The 19,835-nt window shown below is 36.5% G+C and overlaps 1 protein-coding gene across 2 annotated transcripts in view; it reads left to right on the forward strand.

Moving 5' to 3' along the window:
• plxnb2 (plexin B2) overlaps window positions 1-19,359 on the forward strand; it is a 110,922-nt gene extending 91,563 nt beyond the window's left edge. Inside the window, 20 exon segments of one of the 2 annotated variants that reach the window (NM_001017322.3) lie at window positions 991-1,158; window positions 2,228-2,345; window positions 4,460-4,690; window positions 6,288-6,464; window positions 7,091-7,227; window positions 8,177-8,277; window positions 9,162-9,391; window positions 9,730-9,908; window positions 10,377-10,443; window positions 10,605-10,751; window positions 11,508-11,664; window positions 12,182-12,282; window positions 12,487-12,571; window positions 12,665-12,819; window positions 13,708-13,868; window positions 14,712-14,859; window positions 15,887-15,951; window positions 16,178-16,253; window positions 17,000-17,074; window positions 18,081-19,359. In NM_001017322.3, coding sequence (NP_001017322.2) covers window positions 991-1,158; window positions 2,228-2,345; window positions 4,460-4,690; window positions 6,288-6,464; window positions 7,091-7,227; window positions 8,177-8,277; window positions 9,162-9,391; window positions 9,730-9,908; window positions 10,377-10,443; window positions 10,605-10,751; window positions 11,508-11,664; window positions 12,182-12,282; window positions 12,487-12,571; window positions 12,665-12,819; window positions 13,708-13,868; window positions 14,712-14,859; window positions 15,887-15,951; window positions 16,178-16,253; window positions 17,000-17,074; window positions 18,081-18,185 — 2,683 coding nt within the window. In that variant the 3' untranslated portion in view covers window positions 18,186-19,359. 2 annotated transcript variants of the gene reach the window in all.
• Window positions 19,360-19,835: the final 476 nt, after the last annotated feature.

Below are 19,835 nucleotides of genomic sequence, written 5' to 3' on the forward strand. Positions count from 1 at the left end.
TGGCTAAAGGAATACGCAGATTAACAACAAATGATCCATGCTTTTCAGTTCCTTTTTTCACTGTAAATTTATTCTGAAAATGATGCATTCAACAAAGAAAACTGATTTCAGTCTAAAGATGCTGCAGAATTGTAGAGGACTTTTGATCTAATTACAGCAGTTTTTCCCTATTTTTACTATTTAAAGGCCGCTTACAAATGGAATGGCGTGAATAAGTCTTTTAAAAATCCAACATTTAAATTACTATCTGTTTTTTTATGATAACTGGCCCTAGCAAACATAAATATATATGCATTGGGCAAGATAATTTGCAAGCACCATACATGGGGCCTGTAAGCTTCAAACTTGATTTCACAGGGCATTATCGGCAGCTTTTATTCACCCATGTATGGCCAGCTTTACTTATGTAAAAAATAATCATTCCTTTGGCAGCAGTGAAGCATACTCGTCAAAAATGTAAAAGTTGCCAGCTTTATTGTTCTATCGTTAAACTAGTAGATACGTTTTAAACAACTGCACCATTTATTAAAATAAACCTGTACATTCATGCTTCTAAAGGAGTTGACACAGCACAGTTTATCTTTTATCTATACAGTCGGCAGACACTGTATCACTCAATGTTTGGTGTAAGCAGGCAAGGCAATTTCTGACACTTTGGTGCCCAGCAATTTTAGTAGATTTAGGGGGTAGTTACAAATCCCTTGAAATTACTCCCCATTGTACTTTTCCAAAGACTTTCATGGGATTTGCCTAAACCCTCTGAGTGGACCAGTAGGAAAGGCAGTTATCACTTTGAAACGCTCTTGTCTGCATTTTCAGGTTAAATCAACCTGGCCTCCAGGTGATTCCCATTAAAGCTGCATTAATATCACTTATTTTGCTTTATGCTAATTTTATTATTTGCTACTGAATTTAGAGTTTTTAACAAGCATACATTATGTTGGCTTGCTGCTAATTTTGTTTATCTAAACTATACAATATTTTTTTCAGTAAATCTTTTGGTGAAGAAATTGTTTGTGATACAGGAATGGCTTCCAAAAAAGGAGAGGTGGCAGTAAAGCTGTTGTATGGCGACTGCACAGAAATAAATGCTGGACACTTTATATACAAGGAAAATCCATCAATTGCTCATTTTACTCCAGACAGAAGCTTTGCCAGGTGATGAAAATACTTTTTGTCTAAATTTGAGGCTAAGAATGCCACTCCCATTTATTATTAATATCTGCTGATTGAAATGATTGCCCCCTGAATTATTACACATATAGGATCTATTATCTGGAATGCTTGGGACTTGAGGTTTTCCTGATAAGGGACCCTTCTGTAATTTGGATCACCGTACCTTAAAGGAACAGTAACACCAAAAAATTAAAGAGCTTTAAAGTAATAAAAATATAATGCACTGTTGCCCTGCACTGGTAAAACTGGTGTGTTTGCTACAGTAACACTACTATAATTTATATAATAAGCTGCTGTGTAGCCACGGGGGCAGCCATTCAAGCTGGAAAAAAGGAGAAAAGGCACAGGTTACATAGCAGATAACAGATAAGTTCTGTAGAATACAATAGTGTTTTATCTGTTATCTGCTATGTGTCTGTGCCTTTTCCCCTTTGAATGGCTGCCTCCATGGCTACATAGCAGCTTATTTATATAAATTATAGTAGCCTTTCTGAAGTAAACACACAACTTTTACCAGTGCAGGGCAGCAGCACATTATATTTTAGTTACTTTTATACACTTTCATTTTTTGGTGTTACTGTTCCTTTAAGTCTGCTAAAAACATTTAAACCCAGTAGAATTCCTTTGCCACCAATAAGGATTCATACAACTTGGTTGCCATCAAGTACAATGTACTTGAGAATAAAAATGGAATTATTGTTTTAAAATGGAGTCTATGGGAGATGGCCTTCCCGTGATTTGGTGCTTTCCGCAGACTGGGAATCCGCACCTAGTGGCATTAGCTTTAGGCAAGAACACATTCTCATGGGGACAGTAGGCTTGTTTGGGGTTTGCCCCCATCTGCCTTGTGGTTGAACATATCTGCAGTACAACACATGCAAGAGGTTGCTCTTTTTGAGAGGGAAATGCTGTCCTAAATGCCCTTGCCAAGACTTAGTGCATTCTTCATTCATTACTGATTGTCAGTGTATATACAAAGCAAATACAAGCTGACAGATGCATATAACATATCTTATGATTTAAATTTATGTATTTTTCTCATTTCTTTCAGTGGTGGGAGACGTATTACAATTTCAGGGTCAGGATTTAACCTTGTACAGAATTTCAGAATAATTGCAAGACTGCAGGGAGAAGACAGTTCTTCGGTTACAGAAGATGAATCCAAAACTGTAAGAGTTCTGTCTTGTTTCTTCATATAACTGACATTTTATCTAACTGCCTTCTCTTTAGCACTCTTCTTTATTTCTTTGAGTAATTATTATAGATGTTTAGTACAATCTAGAAAGACAGCTTCTGAAAATCAAATTTCACCTTAACTGAAGTTGCTGTTTATCCATTTTTCATTATTCTCCTTGTTCATTTTGATTTTATATCTCCTAAATGTCGGTCAGCACCATCTGGAGGGCTAGAGGTTACGCATTTAGCCTTGGGAAATTAGTGTGACCCGTTTTTAGGGGGAAATATTTAGTCATTTGACCAAACTAAACCTTTGGTTCTAATAGTGGGAATGAGCTGTGGTGTATTGTTTCCCCTACCTATGGAAATATGAAAATGGATAACTAAGTGCAATAAAATTCAGGCTCACAAATTCCTTAGGACAGTGCTGTCCAACTTCTGTGGTACCAAGGGCCAGATTTTTTTTAGCCTTTTTTTTTTTTAAACCACACCTGTCTGTGTGTGCCATACTCTGCCTGCCCAATGTTGCCTGTATGTGCTCTGCACAGGGCAAGCAGTACATACAGTAACACAATGCTGGCACTGCTCCTACAGTGTGTCTGAGGTGTGAATAAGTAAACAGTGTGAGGGCTTACAGTCTAAGCCTGAGGTGTAAACAATGAAGGCTCTAAAAGGTGCGAACAGTACAGGGGATTACATGTATAAACAATACAGGGGTTTACAGCCAGAATCTGTGGGGGGCAGTTCATCTCAGTGCTGATCAAGTAAGGCATGTGACAGACAGGGAGATTTAGTTGCTGTGCAACAAATCTCCCCGATATGCCATCCTACCGGCTAGAATGTAAATCGCTGGTGGGATGGCATAAGGGGCGCGGCGATTTGCCAAAATAGCCGAAGTTGCCTTGAGAGGAAACTTCGGTGATTTTGGTGCCGCGTATGCCATCCCATCGGCTATTTACATTTAAGCCGATGCGATGGCATTTCGGGGAGATCTGTCACGGCCCTAATGCTTACACAAAGGTAAGCAGTCACAGCAGCCACACAGGTGGGTGGGGGGGCACACAGAGGGGGGTCGCCAGTTGGACAGCACTGCGTTAAGATAAGGGTTTCTCAAGCTTCGTGCTGAGTAGTGGTTTTTAGCAAATTTCAAATACATCTGTTGAAGCAAGGTGGAAATGCTTACTTGCAACAATACTAAATAATCAATAACAATTCATTTGCAGTATAGAATATCACCATGGCTGAACACATTACGCATAGCAGCAGAGAGTAGAACAGTTCCATACTTAAGCTTAGAATTCTCTGAAAAGGTGCTTTGCTAAAGCTAATCACTTTGAAAAGAGCAGTAATTAATCAGGCATTTTCTAGCATTTGTTCTCTTATTCCTAGTGAATGAAAATAGAAACAAAAGACACAATCTGTACAGTAGTACGCTGAACATACTTTTTGCCTATTGCTTTATTAATCACGAGAAACCTGTGTTTTTTGTTAGGGCTCTGGCACACGGGGACATTAGTCGCCCGCGACAAATCTCCCTGTTTGCGGGTGACTAATCTCCCCGAATTGCCATCCCACCAGCGAAAATGTAAGTCGCTGGTGGGATGGCACACAATGCGCAGGCGATTTCGGCAAATCGGCAAAGTTGCTTCGCGAGGCATTTTCGGCGATTTGCCAAAATCGCGCCGCCGCGTGTGCCATCCCACCGGCGACTTACATTTTCAACGGTGGGGATGGCAACTCGGGGAGATTAGTCGCCCGCGAACAGGGAGATTTGTCGCGGGCGATTAATCTCCCCGTGTGCCAGAGCCCTGAAACTGCCAGAGAAACTGAAGCTACTCCATATTTGGTCATTGTGTGGTAGGTAAATAACCTGTGCCTGTTTTGTTTACAGAAATCCATTGTGCAGGGGGGTTATCTGTGCACTGGTAATCTAATTATCTACCTTCTAAAGACAAAACATGGAGTAGCTTCAGTCATTTCTGTTTAGCTAAAGAAATAACAAAAAACATAATTTTTTTTTTTATTAAATGATGGCAGTATGTTGCCACTTTAAATACAGCTTCATGAAAAGTGGTTATCTCCTGTAACCAAACTTATTATCCTTCAGATTTCACAGGAAGACATCCTTGAAAAAGTAAATGACTCTGTGATTATATTCACGTCTCCACAAGTGCCAGAAAATTACCTGACCTCTGGGGTTACAATTGTGATTAAAATGGATGGACTTGAGTCACCTCTTCAGACTAATGAACTTTCTTTCTTGTACATCCCGGATCCTACATTTGAGAACTTCACTGATGGTATTAAGAAGCAAGTGAATAATCTCATAAATGCTAAGGTAACCAGCTTAATCTATGGGCACAGATAGACTTTAGCAGCATTTTCAAGGCATGATGTATGGAGTCTGTATACCGAGAAAATCTCATTTATTATTATGACACAATGCTAAACATTGCATGGGAGGACTGAAATAATGGTGATTATATATACCTAGAATGTAAAGTTAAACGTTTTAATCTACAGTAGGTTATATTTTGAACATTTAACTCACTGTTAAAAGTTTGCATCTGGCCTCATGTTTGCATTGGCTCTGCCAGTTGGAATAAAGGTAGCCATACACGGTAAGATCGCCAAATGAGCAGATCTTCTCCCAAAAAGCCCACCTAAGGTGGGTGATATCAGGCTAATTCAGTAGGTTGATCAAGTTAAAACAACAGGTATATGGGTTTTCATACTGTATCAACGAGCCAATGCGGTGTTCGATCTGGCAGAAAAATCAAATCTGCCTGATCAAGATCTGGACAATTTTAGGCCAGATATCAGCTGGGTAGACATTTTTGGGGTTGCCCACCTATGGGAAGATAAGCTGCCGAATCAGTCTGAAATACCTCAGTCAGCAGCTGAAATATGCCTATGTATGGCCACCTTAAGGGCCATGGATCGTGGTAGGTCTGCACAGGCTCCTAATGTAATTTATTTACCTGAGTGTCAAATGGTATGTTTGCTGCTACAATAAGGCGAAGTAGAGTGACATTTAAAAATGCCCTATTTAGCTTGTTACTGCTTTCCCTATTGACAGGCTTAGAAATTCTCAAATTAAGTTTTCTGCTGCACCCAGCAGAAAAATATTTTTACAAACCCACAAAATATTCTTGTCAATTAAACACTACCTCTGTTGGAATTTTGTTCACTTTGAGTCTTCCAACAGTCATTAACTATGCTGTAATTTTAAAAGGATGATGATTGTTAATGTTAATTGACTTGTTTCTCCCAATGCATGCCATTGCTGTATTCAGGTATGGACTTGGATTCTAAATGGGCCCTGGCATTTCAAGTACATAGAGGCCCAAACAGCCCCCTGCCAGCTAACTATGGCATCTTACAGCAGGCTTTCTGGCATTTGCCTGGCTATACTACTTCTGAATTGCTGGTCTCCTTTTTCTGAACTGAAACCTAAAGTCAAAAGGGCATTGACTGGAGCCTAGGCCTACATTAGACATGCAGAAGAATCATCATGTTAGACCATATTGTGATTTAGGATTATCATTTGAAATAGATTGTCTTTGTGAGTAGATACAGATTTTTTCTCTGGAAAGAGAAAAATGTTGCTCTGGAGAGAGAAAAATGTGGCAACCCATAATACAATCAGCAGGCATAATAATAGACCAGCAACTGTACCCCATCATGCTGTGTGGATCTGTTACAGAGGTGAATTGAAGTATATTGATTAAAGCTACAAAAAACTGTTAGTGGGGAGAATTAAGCTTTTCAAATTCCTTTTTCTAACAGACTGGTGAATGCTTGTAAATGTAGCACTATACCAGCAGTAGCATCAAACAGACCCACAAAATATGATTTCATAGGTGTAAGAGTCTATTTACAAAATAAACACTGTGTGTTGTCTTTTACACTGAGCTTTTCTCTTTTTCCTTTAGGGTGATAATCTTAATGCTGCAATGACAATTGAAGAGGCCAAAGCATTTGTGGGTGAAGGCACCTGCAAAATAAATACTCTAACATCTACTGACTTGTACTGTGTCCCCCCAGAAGAACAACCCCCACCAAAGAGGCGTCACAAAAGAGATACAGCAAATAACTTACCAGAGTTCATAGTATGTAAAGCTTTTCATATATACCTACTATTGTATTCCGTATAACAAAGACTTGTCCTGAAGCAGTGACTGGGACATCATGTTTTAGAGCTAGCCTCAGTGCAAGTTAGTCTTGAAGCTTGGTTTTTCTATGTTCTTCTGTTATACCTATGGCCAGAATAAGAAAAACACTACCAGTCATATCAGTTATTTAATTGAAAAGGGGAGCAAGTGTCACATTGACACACATTATGAAACATTTTAAAAGTTAAACAACTTTACAAGCTCCACAGACGGACATGACATTTAATATAGAATCATCCAAAAGTGGACAGAACAATATCAAATTATACATTTCTTAAAAACTTAATCTGCTGATTTCAAACTGCCTTCCCTATATATCCATGCAAAATAGTCAACTGCATAGCCTAAAAAATAAATTACCTTTCTAATTTTTTTTTTATCGCATGATTCATTTCACAACAAATTTGTCACTGGCCATTTGTATAATATAATACATATCTAAAAGAATGCATAATCTGCCTAAAATATTATGATTATTTGACATGAATGATAGTTTCAAGAAGAACTTTGCAGGTCTATTTCAAGCACCTGTTTTCAAACTTTCTCACATTCTTTATTTGCAGGTGAAATTTGGAAAGCGTGAATGGGTCCTGGGAAAAGTTGAATATGGACAATCCCCTGCTATTCCTCTTCACATTATTATTCCTGTTGTTATCATTCCAATGCTTCTAATCATTGGAATTGCAGTTTACTTTTACAGGTATGCTATCTTGTGGAGAGTTGATTTACTGCACTGCTGTGCAGCATTGCTAGCCAGCTAGAAAATTTGATATCAAGTGACTCAGCCTCATTTTGAAGGGGAATTATACCCCCCCACTTTTTCTTTTATATATGAGCTCATTTCATTTGGCTTTTTTTTTTTTAAACCAAGCTAAATGAGCATATGTCAAGAAAGGTGTATGTTGTTGAAAAGTTCAATTTCTTCCCCCAGGCAGCTCATTAGAGAGTTGATTTTAAGGGGGTAGTTTGCCTTAAAATTATGTAAATGATTTGAAGCACTAGTAATTGATTTTAAGTGCACCTTTTTATCTGTCCACTTGTAATATAATTATCTGCCTCACAGGGACTAAGCATAGAGTAGCTTTCCATGTTTTACCCTGTTTAGCTAAAAAAATAGCAAAAATCATAGATATTTTATGATTTTAACAATAGGCAAAAAGTATTCAGCACAAACACTATTCATTACAGTCATGTTGATCAAAGGGGGGGGCACTGTGCCTTTAAGCCCCTAAGCCTAATGTTACACTTTCCCATGTGCTTCATTTTTGAGGCCTGAGTTGGCATGCTTTTTGTTTTTAAGGTCCATTTTGCCCTTTTACCATAAATCATTCAAGAGTGTAATTTACAGTTGAAATTACTTTTTTTTGCAAATTGGAGTTATCAAAGAAACTCATTTTGCAATTTATTTTTTTCTTTTTGTTTTGTCTCTTATATTTTGATGCCTAAAGTTCTAATAACTATATTTAGTGACTTAGTGGCAAAGAATACAGACAGACTTCAGCAGCTAACAAGCCATGGGTTTGACATCCGAGATCTAAATCCACACATTTTCCACTCCTTTAACTTTATAGTGCCACTATTCTAATTTTAGTTTGCCATATGCTCATGGGTTTTGATATGTTGCTTGTTCCTCTGTATTGCTTATCAAGGCGGAAAAGTCAACAAGCAGAGCGTGAGTATGAAAAAGTCAAACTGCAGCTCGAGGGCTTGGAAGAGACTGTGAGAGAGCGCTGCAAGAGGGAATTTACAGGTACTTCAATGCTTTCCATGGCTACATGTTTGCATTTGGCTGTGAATACAGTTTCACTTATGATGTTGATGTTTTTATATGGGGGTTGGGTTCCTCACATTGCAGCACAAATATTATACACTATAATATACTAGTTAAGTGTGTTCATTTTTATTTTTGAAATCCATTGTTAATGGTAAGCAGCATCTTTTCAGCATAATTTAGTAAGCAATTTAAAAGGCCAGTAATACCAAAATACGAGGAATATTATTTACATTGTACACAATGTGTATATTTGAATAAAATGTGCTCTTTGCCCTTTTTCGCAGAAGCTCTAATCTAAGTTAAAATGGCTGTACAGGGTCAGAATTAAACTGCTTATTAGTTCAAATCAGATGCCTGTGTATAGGCCCTTCCCAACTGTGACCTTACTAAATGAGCGAATCTTTATGTATGGATAGCTTTAGCTCCTAGCCAACAGCAGTGGAGGCCAACAAGCAACACTATGTAGAGCTATAGGACTTGTATTTGCAGCAGACAACACATAATCTGCTCTAAGTATATTAGGCATAGTAAATAGTTGTAATGCCATTCATTGCTACCTACAGGAAATAACTGCTACTGCCAAGAAATATATCATTTGCTCTAGCTGGACAGCCAGTTATAATGATTATAATATATTTTCACGTGGAAGTGACCCTTTAACTTGTCCTTGTTACTTCCTGTCCTTCAATATTTTAACTGCATCCTGGAAAAGAAAAGAAATAGCTCATTGGGTACTTTTACCCAAATTCAAATTTAGAAGTGTTGATTTTTAAATGAATAGTTAAATAGTAATGTTACTGTGCCTTTCTTATTGTGTGCATGTGTTCTTTACAGAGATAAATTCATTTTGTGTGTTGCAGAACTAATGATTGAGATGGAAGATCAAACCAGTGATCTCAGTGAGGCCGGCATCCCTTTCCTAGATTACAAAACATACACAGACAGGGTGTTCTTCCTGTCATCCAAAGATGGGGAAAAAGATGTGATGATAACTGGAAAGCTGGATATCCCAGAGGCCAGGCGGCAAACTGTAGAAGTAGCTCTGAACCAGTTCTCGAACCTTCTTAACAGTAAATCATTCCTTACAATTGTAAGTAAGGGCTCATTGCTAGCACTTGCCTAGTTTCATTGCTATTGGGATAGTATAGGGCATGTACCCTTGCATACCACAGTTGTCAGTTTTACCTGTATCAAAAAGTTTAATATATTATATGGCAATCATATGTCAAAATAATATATACAAGTCAGTGTATTTTTGCCAGCCTTTTTTCCTAGCACCTCTTTATCCCCTAAACATCAGTGTTGTCAGGTGATGCTTGGTCCATATACTTTTGTTAATATTTTTTTCCCTGATGGTAAGGCATTGCATAATATAAAGCAAGCTTTATATGTAAGAGCTACTAATGTCCCTTCCTTCTTTTCATCCAGTTCATTCACACTCTAGAAAGCCAAAAGGACTTCTCTGCCAGAGAAAAACTCTATTTAGCCTCCCTGCTAACTGTGGCTTTGCATGGGAAACTGGAATATTACACTGATATCATGAGAGCATTATTAATGGAGTTAATGGACCAATATGTGGCCAAAAACCCCAAGCTTCTCCTTCGCAGGTAAGACCAGTGTTACTATGGAGAAATATTGGTGTTAAATACAGTTACATTCTGGCCTTTTAAATAGATTTTTGTGCATTCAGTTTCATCCAAATGAAGAGCAGGAGTTAAAATCATAAAACCTTATGCAATTAAAGTCTACCTACAATTAAAGTCTACCTACAGTCTGCTTTGTCAGATATTCATGGTAGCTTAGAGAAGCTAATTTTTGGCCATTTAGGGTTTTTATTTCATTTTTAGCCACAGCATGGCTAAGAAAGTATTTGTTTCTGTTGTGTCCTTTTGTGCCTTAATCTTTTTATATTGTTACGAGAAATAAATTAACATTATATTTTGTGATTCCTCACCCAAAATACTTATGATCCTTTTTATAAACATCTGTTTTCAATTCCGTAAAATAGGACAAGCAAACCGGCATAAACGAGATTTTGCATCTTAATGTAAAATTGTTTTTATTGTGTTTCACAGGTCAGAAACTGTTGTGGAGCGGATGCTTTCAAATTGGATGTCCATATGTTTATACCAGTATTTGAAAGTAAGTAATATTGGTAGCTTCACAGCTGCCAGGGATAATCTCATTTAAGTCCTTTAAAGCATATAGTTCTTGTTGAATGGCTTGCTCCATTCAGTTAAGTGAGAATATTATAGTTTTTTTGGGTTTTTTTTTTTACAATTAATCCTTGATTCCTAATGCAGGACACTGTTGGTGAGCCGTTATACAAACTCTTCAAAGCAATTAAACACCAAGTGGAAAAGGGCCCAGTTGATGCTTTGCAAGCTAAAGCCAAATACACACTCAATGATACAGGATTACTAGGGGATGATGTTGAGTACAAACAGTTGGTAAGTACATTAAGTAATTTAGCAAAAATAAAAAAATAGAAATGTTAGAATTTGGGTATGAGAAGATCCATCCATTAAGCATGTTCCGTAGTTATGTATTCTATGTTATATATTAAAAAATTGCCCTGCAAAGTATCAGCTTAGCTAATGCACGTGGATAGTAAATGTCTAATATACAGCTGTCCTTGCTGAGGGGGAATAGTGAAAAGTAATTTGATGGTTTCAGAAACAGCAACACATTTTGAACTGATCATATTTAGAAAGTGTTTTTTATTTCCATAAGATGTAATATACATTTGCATTATCTTGATTTTTCACCTATTTTTTTTTTTTCAAATTTTGGATTTTGTCACAGATGAAACCATATTTGTGCAACTTGTATTGTTTACTGTGCCTTCTCACCTAGGGCCTGTTATAAAAAATGTTTTTGATTTGCAACCAGCTAATAAGCAGAACCTATTTTCAACATCTTTTGCATGGTTTCCTATGGGTAAGATTAAAAAAATGGATCCCCATTCTATTTAGGATGGGACACATCCCCTTTAACACAGTAAAACAGTAAAATCTTGTCCTACTATAGGCAGAGGTAATTAAAATGATGTGCACATTTAATCTGTTTAATTATTAACACATTTGTGGTTCATTAAGTAATATTACAGACACTACCTGGGTTTCCTGAGAAAAAGTTTAAGAAACATTGGCTTGTAGTCAAAACAACATTTTGGAATTCCATGTTGTGTTTAATGTTCTTTGCAGACCGTCAACGTAATTGTTCAAGAGGAAGGTGCAGAACCAGTACCAGTAAAAGTGCTGAACTGTGACACAATTACCCAAGTAAAGGAGAAGATTGTTGATCAGGTTTACAGGAACATTCCTTATTCCTTACGGCCTAAGGCTGACAGTTTGGCTCTGGGTAAGCAGTTCTACTAGGTAAAAGCGATCATGGAATCTGGCTTCCTGGAATGTGAATTGACAATGCTTGCAAGAGGCCTTTGACCATAATTTCTACTAAATTAAATATTATGGCAAGAGATTACCTTAATTTCTACTGTTTGAATATGCTGAGTCTAGAGAACATAAATGTAGTGTTTTATAAACTTAGGCTGGCTTGTAAATCTGGTAAGACCTGAGTAGACTTTCCAATTAGCTTTGGACAGTCTGCTAGTTAGAAAATAACATTTCCTGTACAAAATGATTAGAATATAGTTATGGGGATTGTTTGCATCAAAAAACCATCTTGGCAATGGGCAGTTACCTTACCAGCAATGCACAGCAAAACACATTTTTTTACTTGCACATTTGAGCAACATGCATCAGTTATCCATTGTATTTTTGTATGTGCCATCTATACACCCTTCTATCGTACAGTGCTGCAGAATATGTTGGCACTTAATAAATATCTGTTAATATGTATTTAATGTTGTTCCCAGAATGGAGGCCAGGGTCTACTGCACAAATACTCTCTGATCTGGATTTAACATCACAGAAAGAAGGAAGGTTGAAACGCTATAACACACTCATGCACTACAATGTAAGTTTGCATTCACTATTATTTTATGTTATTTAACTTCTTTCCAGTGCGTACTGACTGACAAAGATGCACCACATAATTTGTACTTTAGTATTTATTGAGAAAATCAAATAGTGAGGGCGGATTGCCTATTTATATATGAGCATTGTATTTAATGAAGTAAATAAAGCTATACTCTAATATGATTTTTCTTTCTCTTTATAGGTCAGGGATAATGCCACTCTCATTCTATCAAGAATGGGGATTTCTCAGCAGCAAGAGGAAAACCACCAAGACTTTCCAGGGGAAAGTAAGAATACAAGTTTATATAATTAACCAGGAAGAAATAAAACATCACTTGCTTAAAAACTGCATAACATATGTTTCTACCCCTTCTTTTTAGGAAATGCATTGTTAGAGGATGAAAATAAAGCCTGGCACCTTGTCCGTCCAGCTGATGAGGTAGATGAAGTCAAATCAAAGAGAGGAAGCATGAAAGAAAAGGAAAGAACCAAAGCAATAACAGAAATATATCTAACTAGGCTGCTGTCTGTCAAGGTAAGGTTTTAGCTTCGGGAACATCTGAAATATTTTGAAAATTTTCTCCAGCCACCACCTGTTCTTCTACCATAACCCAAAGTATCCAAAATGTGCATTGCTTAATAATACTGTAGGTGCACACAAATCGAGAGATGGAGAGATTAAGACATCTTATGAGGGTTTGGGGTGTTTTTTTGGCTGGTATTATTTATGCACATATATTCTTTTCTGGCTGATTTACTTTTTCTCAGAAATAATAGATAATAATAGAGTGTTTTAATAGTAATAGAGCAATTACACATTTTGATTGTTTTAGCAGAGACTATTATTTGTATTGTCTATGGCAGGGTATTTTCTGGCTTCTTCTAGTCGTGACAAATACCAGTGTGTCTTTGCACAACATGTTTCTTACCAATCTCTTGAATGTTTCTCTCAGTGGCTTCAAAGCAGGTGCTTATTTTTGAATTTCTGTGTGGGAGGCAGGTTTTGGTTGTATAAAAACCTAGCGTAATGCCAAACAGAGCCTTCTATAGGCTGACAGTCCACATAGGGGCTGCCAAATAGCCAATCATAGCTCTTATTTGACAACCCCCTGAACTATTGTGATGTTAATGTTGCTCCCCAAAACATTTTCCATTTGAATGTGACTCACACATATAAAAGGTTGGGGACCCCTGCTCTATGGCATTATGCTTCATGTATAAAAATACCTTTTATCCATTAAATCCCATATTTGAAGCATTTGGGTTAATTAATCTCCTATCAGTGTGTGTACAGATAGAAAAAAATAAATGTAAGTTATCATCCATAAATCCTTATCCAAGTCTTCTCTATTTGTGCAAGTGGATCCCAAGCATGGGGTTTGTTCTTCTAAGGGAGATTGCTATGTTCTTTTGTTTCCAATAGGGTACACTCCAGCAGTTTGTAGATAACTTCTTCCAGAGTGTCCTTAATTCCAATCAAGTGGTACCACCAGCTGTGAAATACTTCTTCGATTTCCTTGATGAGCAAGCAGAAAAATATGAAATCAAAGATGAAGATACTGTCCACATATGGAAAACAAACAGGTATGTATAGCCTTTAACGTACCAGTTTTGGAATACTGTTTAAAATGACAAGTCTTACAGATGAGATGATTAAACAACAACATCAATAAAGAGTATAAAGGCAGTGTTATTCATAAATATTACTCAACAAGAAAAGATTAGTGGAAATTATTGCTATGGTTTAATGTACAGAGCTGTGTAATTTAAACACACATACATGTTTCGAATTGGACCTATCAAAAGCCACCTTGTTCTAACAAGTTGCTTGACTATATAGCATGAGAATACATTTTAAAAATGTGTTCCTGGGTTTCATAAAAAAAAAAAAGACATTTTTTCCTTAGTTACTAATCTCTATAGCTGCTGACGCAATTCCACCAGACCAGGTTGGCAGTTTATTAGAATATATACCTGTATGCAGATTGATCAGGCAGGTTTTGAAAGGTCCTGGTCCAAATGGTTTTCATAGGTCCAATGGCAATGTGTTTGTTGGGACCTGGCCCAATAATTGGATAAGTGAAATTTGGCCCAGAATGTAGGTGGGTCAATGAGCAGATCTCAATGTGTGTGGCCAGCTTTAAAATGTATATAAAGAACCAAAAAGAGTTTAGCTGTAATTTTAAAATATATCTGTGCTTTTTAGTTGGGTTTTGCAGAAATATGTGTAAATGGCTACAAAACTGCACTGTTGCTGTGTTGGGTATTTGTGATAGTGAGGCCTTACTTTACAGACTGATGGCTTGCCAGTTTGCTCACAAATTACAAAATCTGATGTATGTGAATTTATCGCTTTAGATTGATTGCTGTTAGAATAATTCTGTTTGAATCTTATGACTTAAACTTTTATTCATTTCTCATTTGCAGTTTATCACTAAGATTTTGGGTGAATATACTGAAAAATCCACACTTTATTTTTGATGTGCATGTTCACCAAGTAGTAGATGCTTCCTTGTCAGTCATCGCACAGACTTTCATGGATGCCTGCAGCAGGACGGAGCACAAGCTTAGCAGAGTGGGTGATATGTCTCTGTTTCCATTTTCCTAACAATGTGATTTCTTTTTTATGTGTACAGTGAAGAACAGAGACTTTGTTAGTAACTATTCTGTTATGGGGGGTTAAGGCTGAACACTGAATTATGGAAAGCAAGCCTACGGTGCAAATGCCCTTGTTTGTTAGATTGAACATTACTTGCAAGTAAATTGACTCCTCTGTTCAAAACCACATAATGGGTAGTTAAACAATATTAAGGTGAATATTTTAAAACACAAGAACTCTACTGTTAATAAGAAGCAACACTATTTTAATTGAAATGAAAGAATGTCATATGCCATACACTCTTTCGATTTGCTGTAGAATATTCTGTTACATAAAAATTAAACAGCCATCATAAGATTGAAGGCCATATATATTGTAATATATGTTTATCTTTTAGCGTATATATTTACTGCCAGTCTCACCTTCCTGAACTGGAGAATTCCGTACCTGCAACTGCCATGCAGGGCCTATGTGTAATGAGGTGCATTGTTCTGAAACACATATGGAGGTGCTTGTGACCGATAGCTAGATATTGTTCCTTATATACATCAGTTGCATAAACCCTCATGTGAGATGCACTGAAATTCATCCCCTTAAGTACAGGCCCTGTGTTATATTTGCACTGGGGACATATGATACTTTGTGGGAATCATGCCTGTATACATTTTGTAAATGTTAAAGTGGGGAGAAAATGTGCCTTTAGTATTTGTACAGTATCTAGCAGGGAAGGCTGAAGCAAATCGTTGCTACACACAAGCTTGTGAGCTGTATTTATCACCTCTTTTATTTGAAACCAATCGCCTCAAGATTACTCAGAAAACCACATTTCTTTAGACTTACCACTGCTAGGTATTGTATATTATGACCTGGATAAGTAAAAACTTTTGTACAGTCAGTGTTTGCATTCGGAAAATTAAAAGGACTGGTGCTGGTATAATAAAATCCATCTGTTCACTGTATATGCACTTATTTTCCTTTTTCCTTTTTTTTGTGTTTTCTCTAGGAATCTCCAAGCAACAAGCTCTTGTATGCAAAAGAGATCTCAACTTACAAAAAAATGGTGGAAGAGTAAGTTAAAGCATGAAAGCATTTGTTGTAGGATTTTAACTTCTATTTGGATATCTGTACATATCCATTACAAGATAAAGCTTACTGGCTGCATTTTTTTATGCAAGAAAAGGGAATAGTTTGGGCCGTTATGGACAGATTGCTTGTGAAATTCCCCTGGATTTATCCTTGCTTACAGTTAACTGTATTTGTTAAATATTTGCTCCTAAATTGATTTTTTTTCCAGCTATTACAAGGGAATCCGCCAGATGGTACAAGTTAGCGACCAGGATATGAATACACATTTAGCAGAAATTTCAAGGGTATGCACCAATACTGTGTCTTTTATATAAAGAAGGAAGGAAATATTTATTACTAGCCTTTCTTCTGTGAAGTTAAATATCAATAGAATAGTAAAAGTCTGTTTCAAAGTGAACTTCTTGTTAATATTGCGGACTGAATCTACTGTCTTGTCCATCTATGCCTGGCTAGCAACTTTGTGGTCATTTAGACTATAAGGGAGGGTGGATACAATGGATAAAATGTCTGTTTGCATTTTCTTTACAAGCAGTTCTATTGAATCTTCCTGTACCTTCAAAATATTGTTCAGAGGGTTTGTCTTTGGATACCCTGGCCAGTCCCTTTATTGGAACTGAAAAGAAAAATAACAGGCCTTTGCCGTGCAGTCAATAAGGCTTTTTCGTAAAGGAGGTTAAGAAATGCACATTTTTGAATTGGTAAATTCTGTGCATACAGTTTTGAAAAATGTCTCTTAGTTTCTTTTTAGTTACTGGTTTATGATTATAAAATTGTCAATCTACCATACCACAACAAAGTAATCCACATATGGTCACATTTCCCATTATCTGCCACATATACTTGGTTGCATTTGTCTCCTGGTGTTCAGGGCTGATGTTCCTCTTATAAGTCTTGTTCTACCTTTCTAGGATTTGGAGCAGTCCAACAGAGCTTTACAGTTTAATAAATAACAGAAAGTGTAGTTGTTGTCTTGATCAAATTATGTTTCTATGCAATTAATTCTCATGCATTGTATTTTTTTAATCTGCAGGCTCACACGGAGTCATTAAATACACTAGTAGCACTACATCAGCTGTATCAGTATACAAATAAATACTACGATGAGGTAAGTAACATTGGTAGCTCATTAATGTTTTTTCTCAAGTTACAGTGTGTGATTTTTATACTACTTTCTGTCCATTTTAATTGGATTTTTAAATCAAAGTACTCTAACCTGCATAAATTACAATTTATTATTACTGTAAGATATCTATTCAATTCACCTTTACACAGACTTTATATATTAAAGTATTAAACATATAGCAGTGAAAAACCCTTTTTTTCAATATTAAAAGAACTTTAATTATAAGTATAGAGCTTTTCCTATCATGTACATACAAATCCCCTGCACTTTTTAATGGTGTCAACACAGCAGGGCTCATTACACTGGGCAAATCTGCAACTGGGCAGTTACCCATACCAACCAATCAGTGATTAACTTTTTTGAGAGAGAGCTGCAAGTAGAACAATACAATCAAACATCTGATGCCATGGGAAACTGCCCAGGAGAAAATGTGCCCATTGTTTATATATGACCCCTTATGTCTATACCCCAGCAGCTATCTGTAGTATATTGGCACCATCTTCTATAGCTTCTTTTTGCAATGACTGATTAAGTATCTTCCTCTCATCAGCAATCCCTGTAATGGGTCAGAGCATTGAGTCTCCCCCAGAAGCCACCTTTATTTATAGTTTTATCTCCTCTATCCCCACTTAAAATGGTATAGTGAACCCAATTTATAATTGGGTAGCATCCTCAAGTGTGAATCCTCATGTAACTGACTGGGCAAACATGGTGATGCTGGATGCATCAGTAGGTAGATTAAGATGAACCAGCACCATATGCAAATGCATAGCTCAATAGCTCCACCAGACCAACACATAAATTAATTTGCAAGCTGTCTGTTAAGCAATTAAAGAAAAAAATTAAATAGAAATAGAAAAACTGCCTGAACCACCCAGTCTTCATTCTCTGTATGGTGTCTGAATTTTCCATTCCAAGAAAGTAGTTAAAATGTGCTTGAAACAAATGACAGTGTAATATAGCTCTATTCCTTTATTCTGATTTTCAGATAATAAACGCTCTGGAGGAGGATCCTGCAGCCCAGCGCATGCAGTTAGCATATCGGCTACAGCAAATAGCCGCAGCACTAGAGAACAAAGTGACAGATCTTTGACCGGAACACCCCACTTAAAACACGTTTTCAAATTGAAGATGTTCAGTTTTTCCTCATAAGAGTGTTATATTTTTAAAAAGTTTTATTACCTTTTTTTAAATCCACCTGCCCGCGTATCATTGTATACGCCATGTAGAAAACTGTGCTAAAAGAGCCTTTTTTAATATCTCATATAATTGCACAATGAAGAGTTCAGCATTAACATTTTTACATTCATTATGCAAACATACAACATTTTTAGTGTTATTTATAGTCGAGCAATACATGGAAAGAGCAATCATTTCAGCATATTAGGACTTGGATAAACCACTCTTCCCCCTCAGCTCATATCTGTAATAATTGGACAATGTGGTGGTTACACCACATTTAATTTGTAACTGCATTTCCATTTTCCACTAAGTGCCACAGGGGGAGAAGTAACTGCTTTTTATTGTGGCCAGATTTTAATGTGGTTAATTACTGATGTCAACGGTACCAAAAGAAGAGGTTTAATACATTTAAAGCACAAATCAAGATTTTTTAGCTCTTCAATTCCTTTTTTTACTCTGAAGTTTATTTTATATAAATATACATTCTAATGTGCCTTATATGTAACATTTTAAGAAAAGACTGATACGTGATTTTGTAAAGAATACAGAAAATTTATTTATGCCACTGATTTTCTTTTTGTGAAAAATTGTGACCAATCTAAGTTAATGATGTATGAATACAGTAAACGTTGACATGATTATGTACAATTGTAATGTATCACTTGTATTAAAAATGTCACTGATATTGTTTTTGGGAGCTTAATATTGCATTTGGGAGTACGAGTACGGTATAGTATATAGCATTTCTACATTAGGACCATGCTGTAACATACAATATAGGAAAATATGAGGATTTGTGGTTTTAATTCAACAAGCAGCACCTGATTGTAACCTTGAGAACTCCAATAAAGAGTCTCGCATTGCACAATGACTGGCATCAGGCAGATGTTCTATTTACATATAAGCAATTAAACTCAACGGGCCTGTGACACCAGCAAATGAAAGCCTCATGTATTCATTTAAATACAATTGCCTCCTCGTTTTAGTATCTTGCATCATATCTAAGAAGTTATTTTTATCTAAAGGGATAGTGCCATCACATGATTACCTTGTTATTTTTTTATAATAAAGTACATTTTTTTGGAGGAAGCGTTAATGGTATTTTCATCACATAATAGATTTAGAATAAATAAATATATATATATAATTTTTTTCCAAACAGCAGTGCACATGTTCGAGTATATGACAAATTTTATCTTTAGAAAAAATTAAAGAAATTTTTAGAACCCCCGGTATCCATTTAAAAATGCTGATTTTGCCATTGTTTCCCCTACTTACTGTACTGTCAATATGACCCAAGTCACATAAAAGCAAACTGGGTTTCTCCTTCTTGGGTGCTATTCTCATGTCTACCACTATGTGGACATGGGGGTACATTTAGCAATGTGCACAATTTCTGAAATTGTTTTGATCTCTACTAAGCTGAAATCTTCTCCAGCCTTCAGGAAACTTGCATTTTGGAAGGATGAGGTGTCTGGGTTGTTAGAAATCAATGCTTTTCATTGTATTTAATGTATTTGGGACTAAAGTTTCCACTGTATTGCCTGTATTTGTGGTGCAA

This window comes from Xenopus tropicalis, chromosome 3, assembly GCF_000004195.4.
Source record: "Xenopus tropicalis strain Nigerian chromosome 3, UCB_Xtro_10.0, whole genome shotgun sequence".
Taxonomy (NCBI): domain Eukaryota; kingdom Metazoa; phylum Chordata; class Amphibia; order Anura; family Pipidae; genus Xenopus; species Xenopus tropicalis.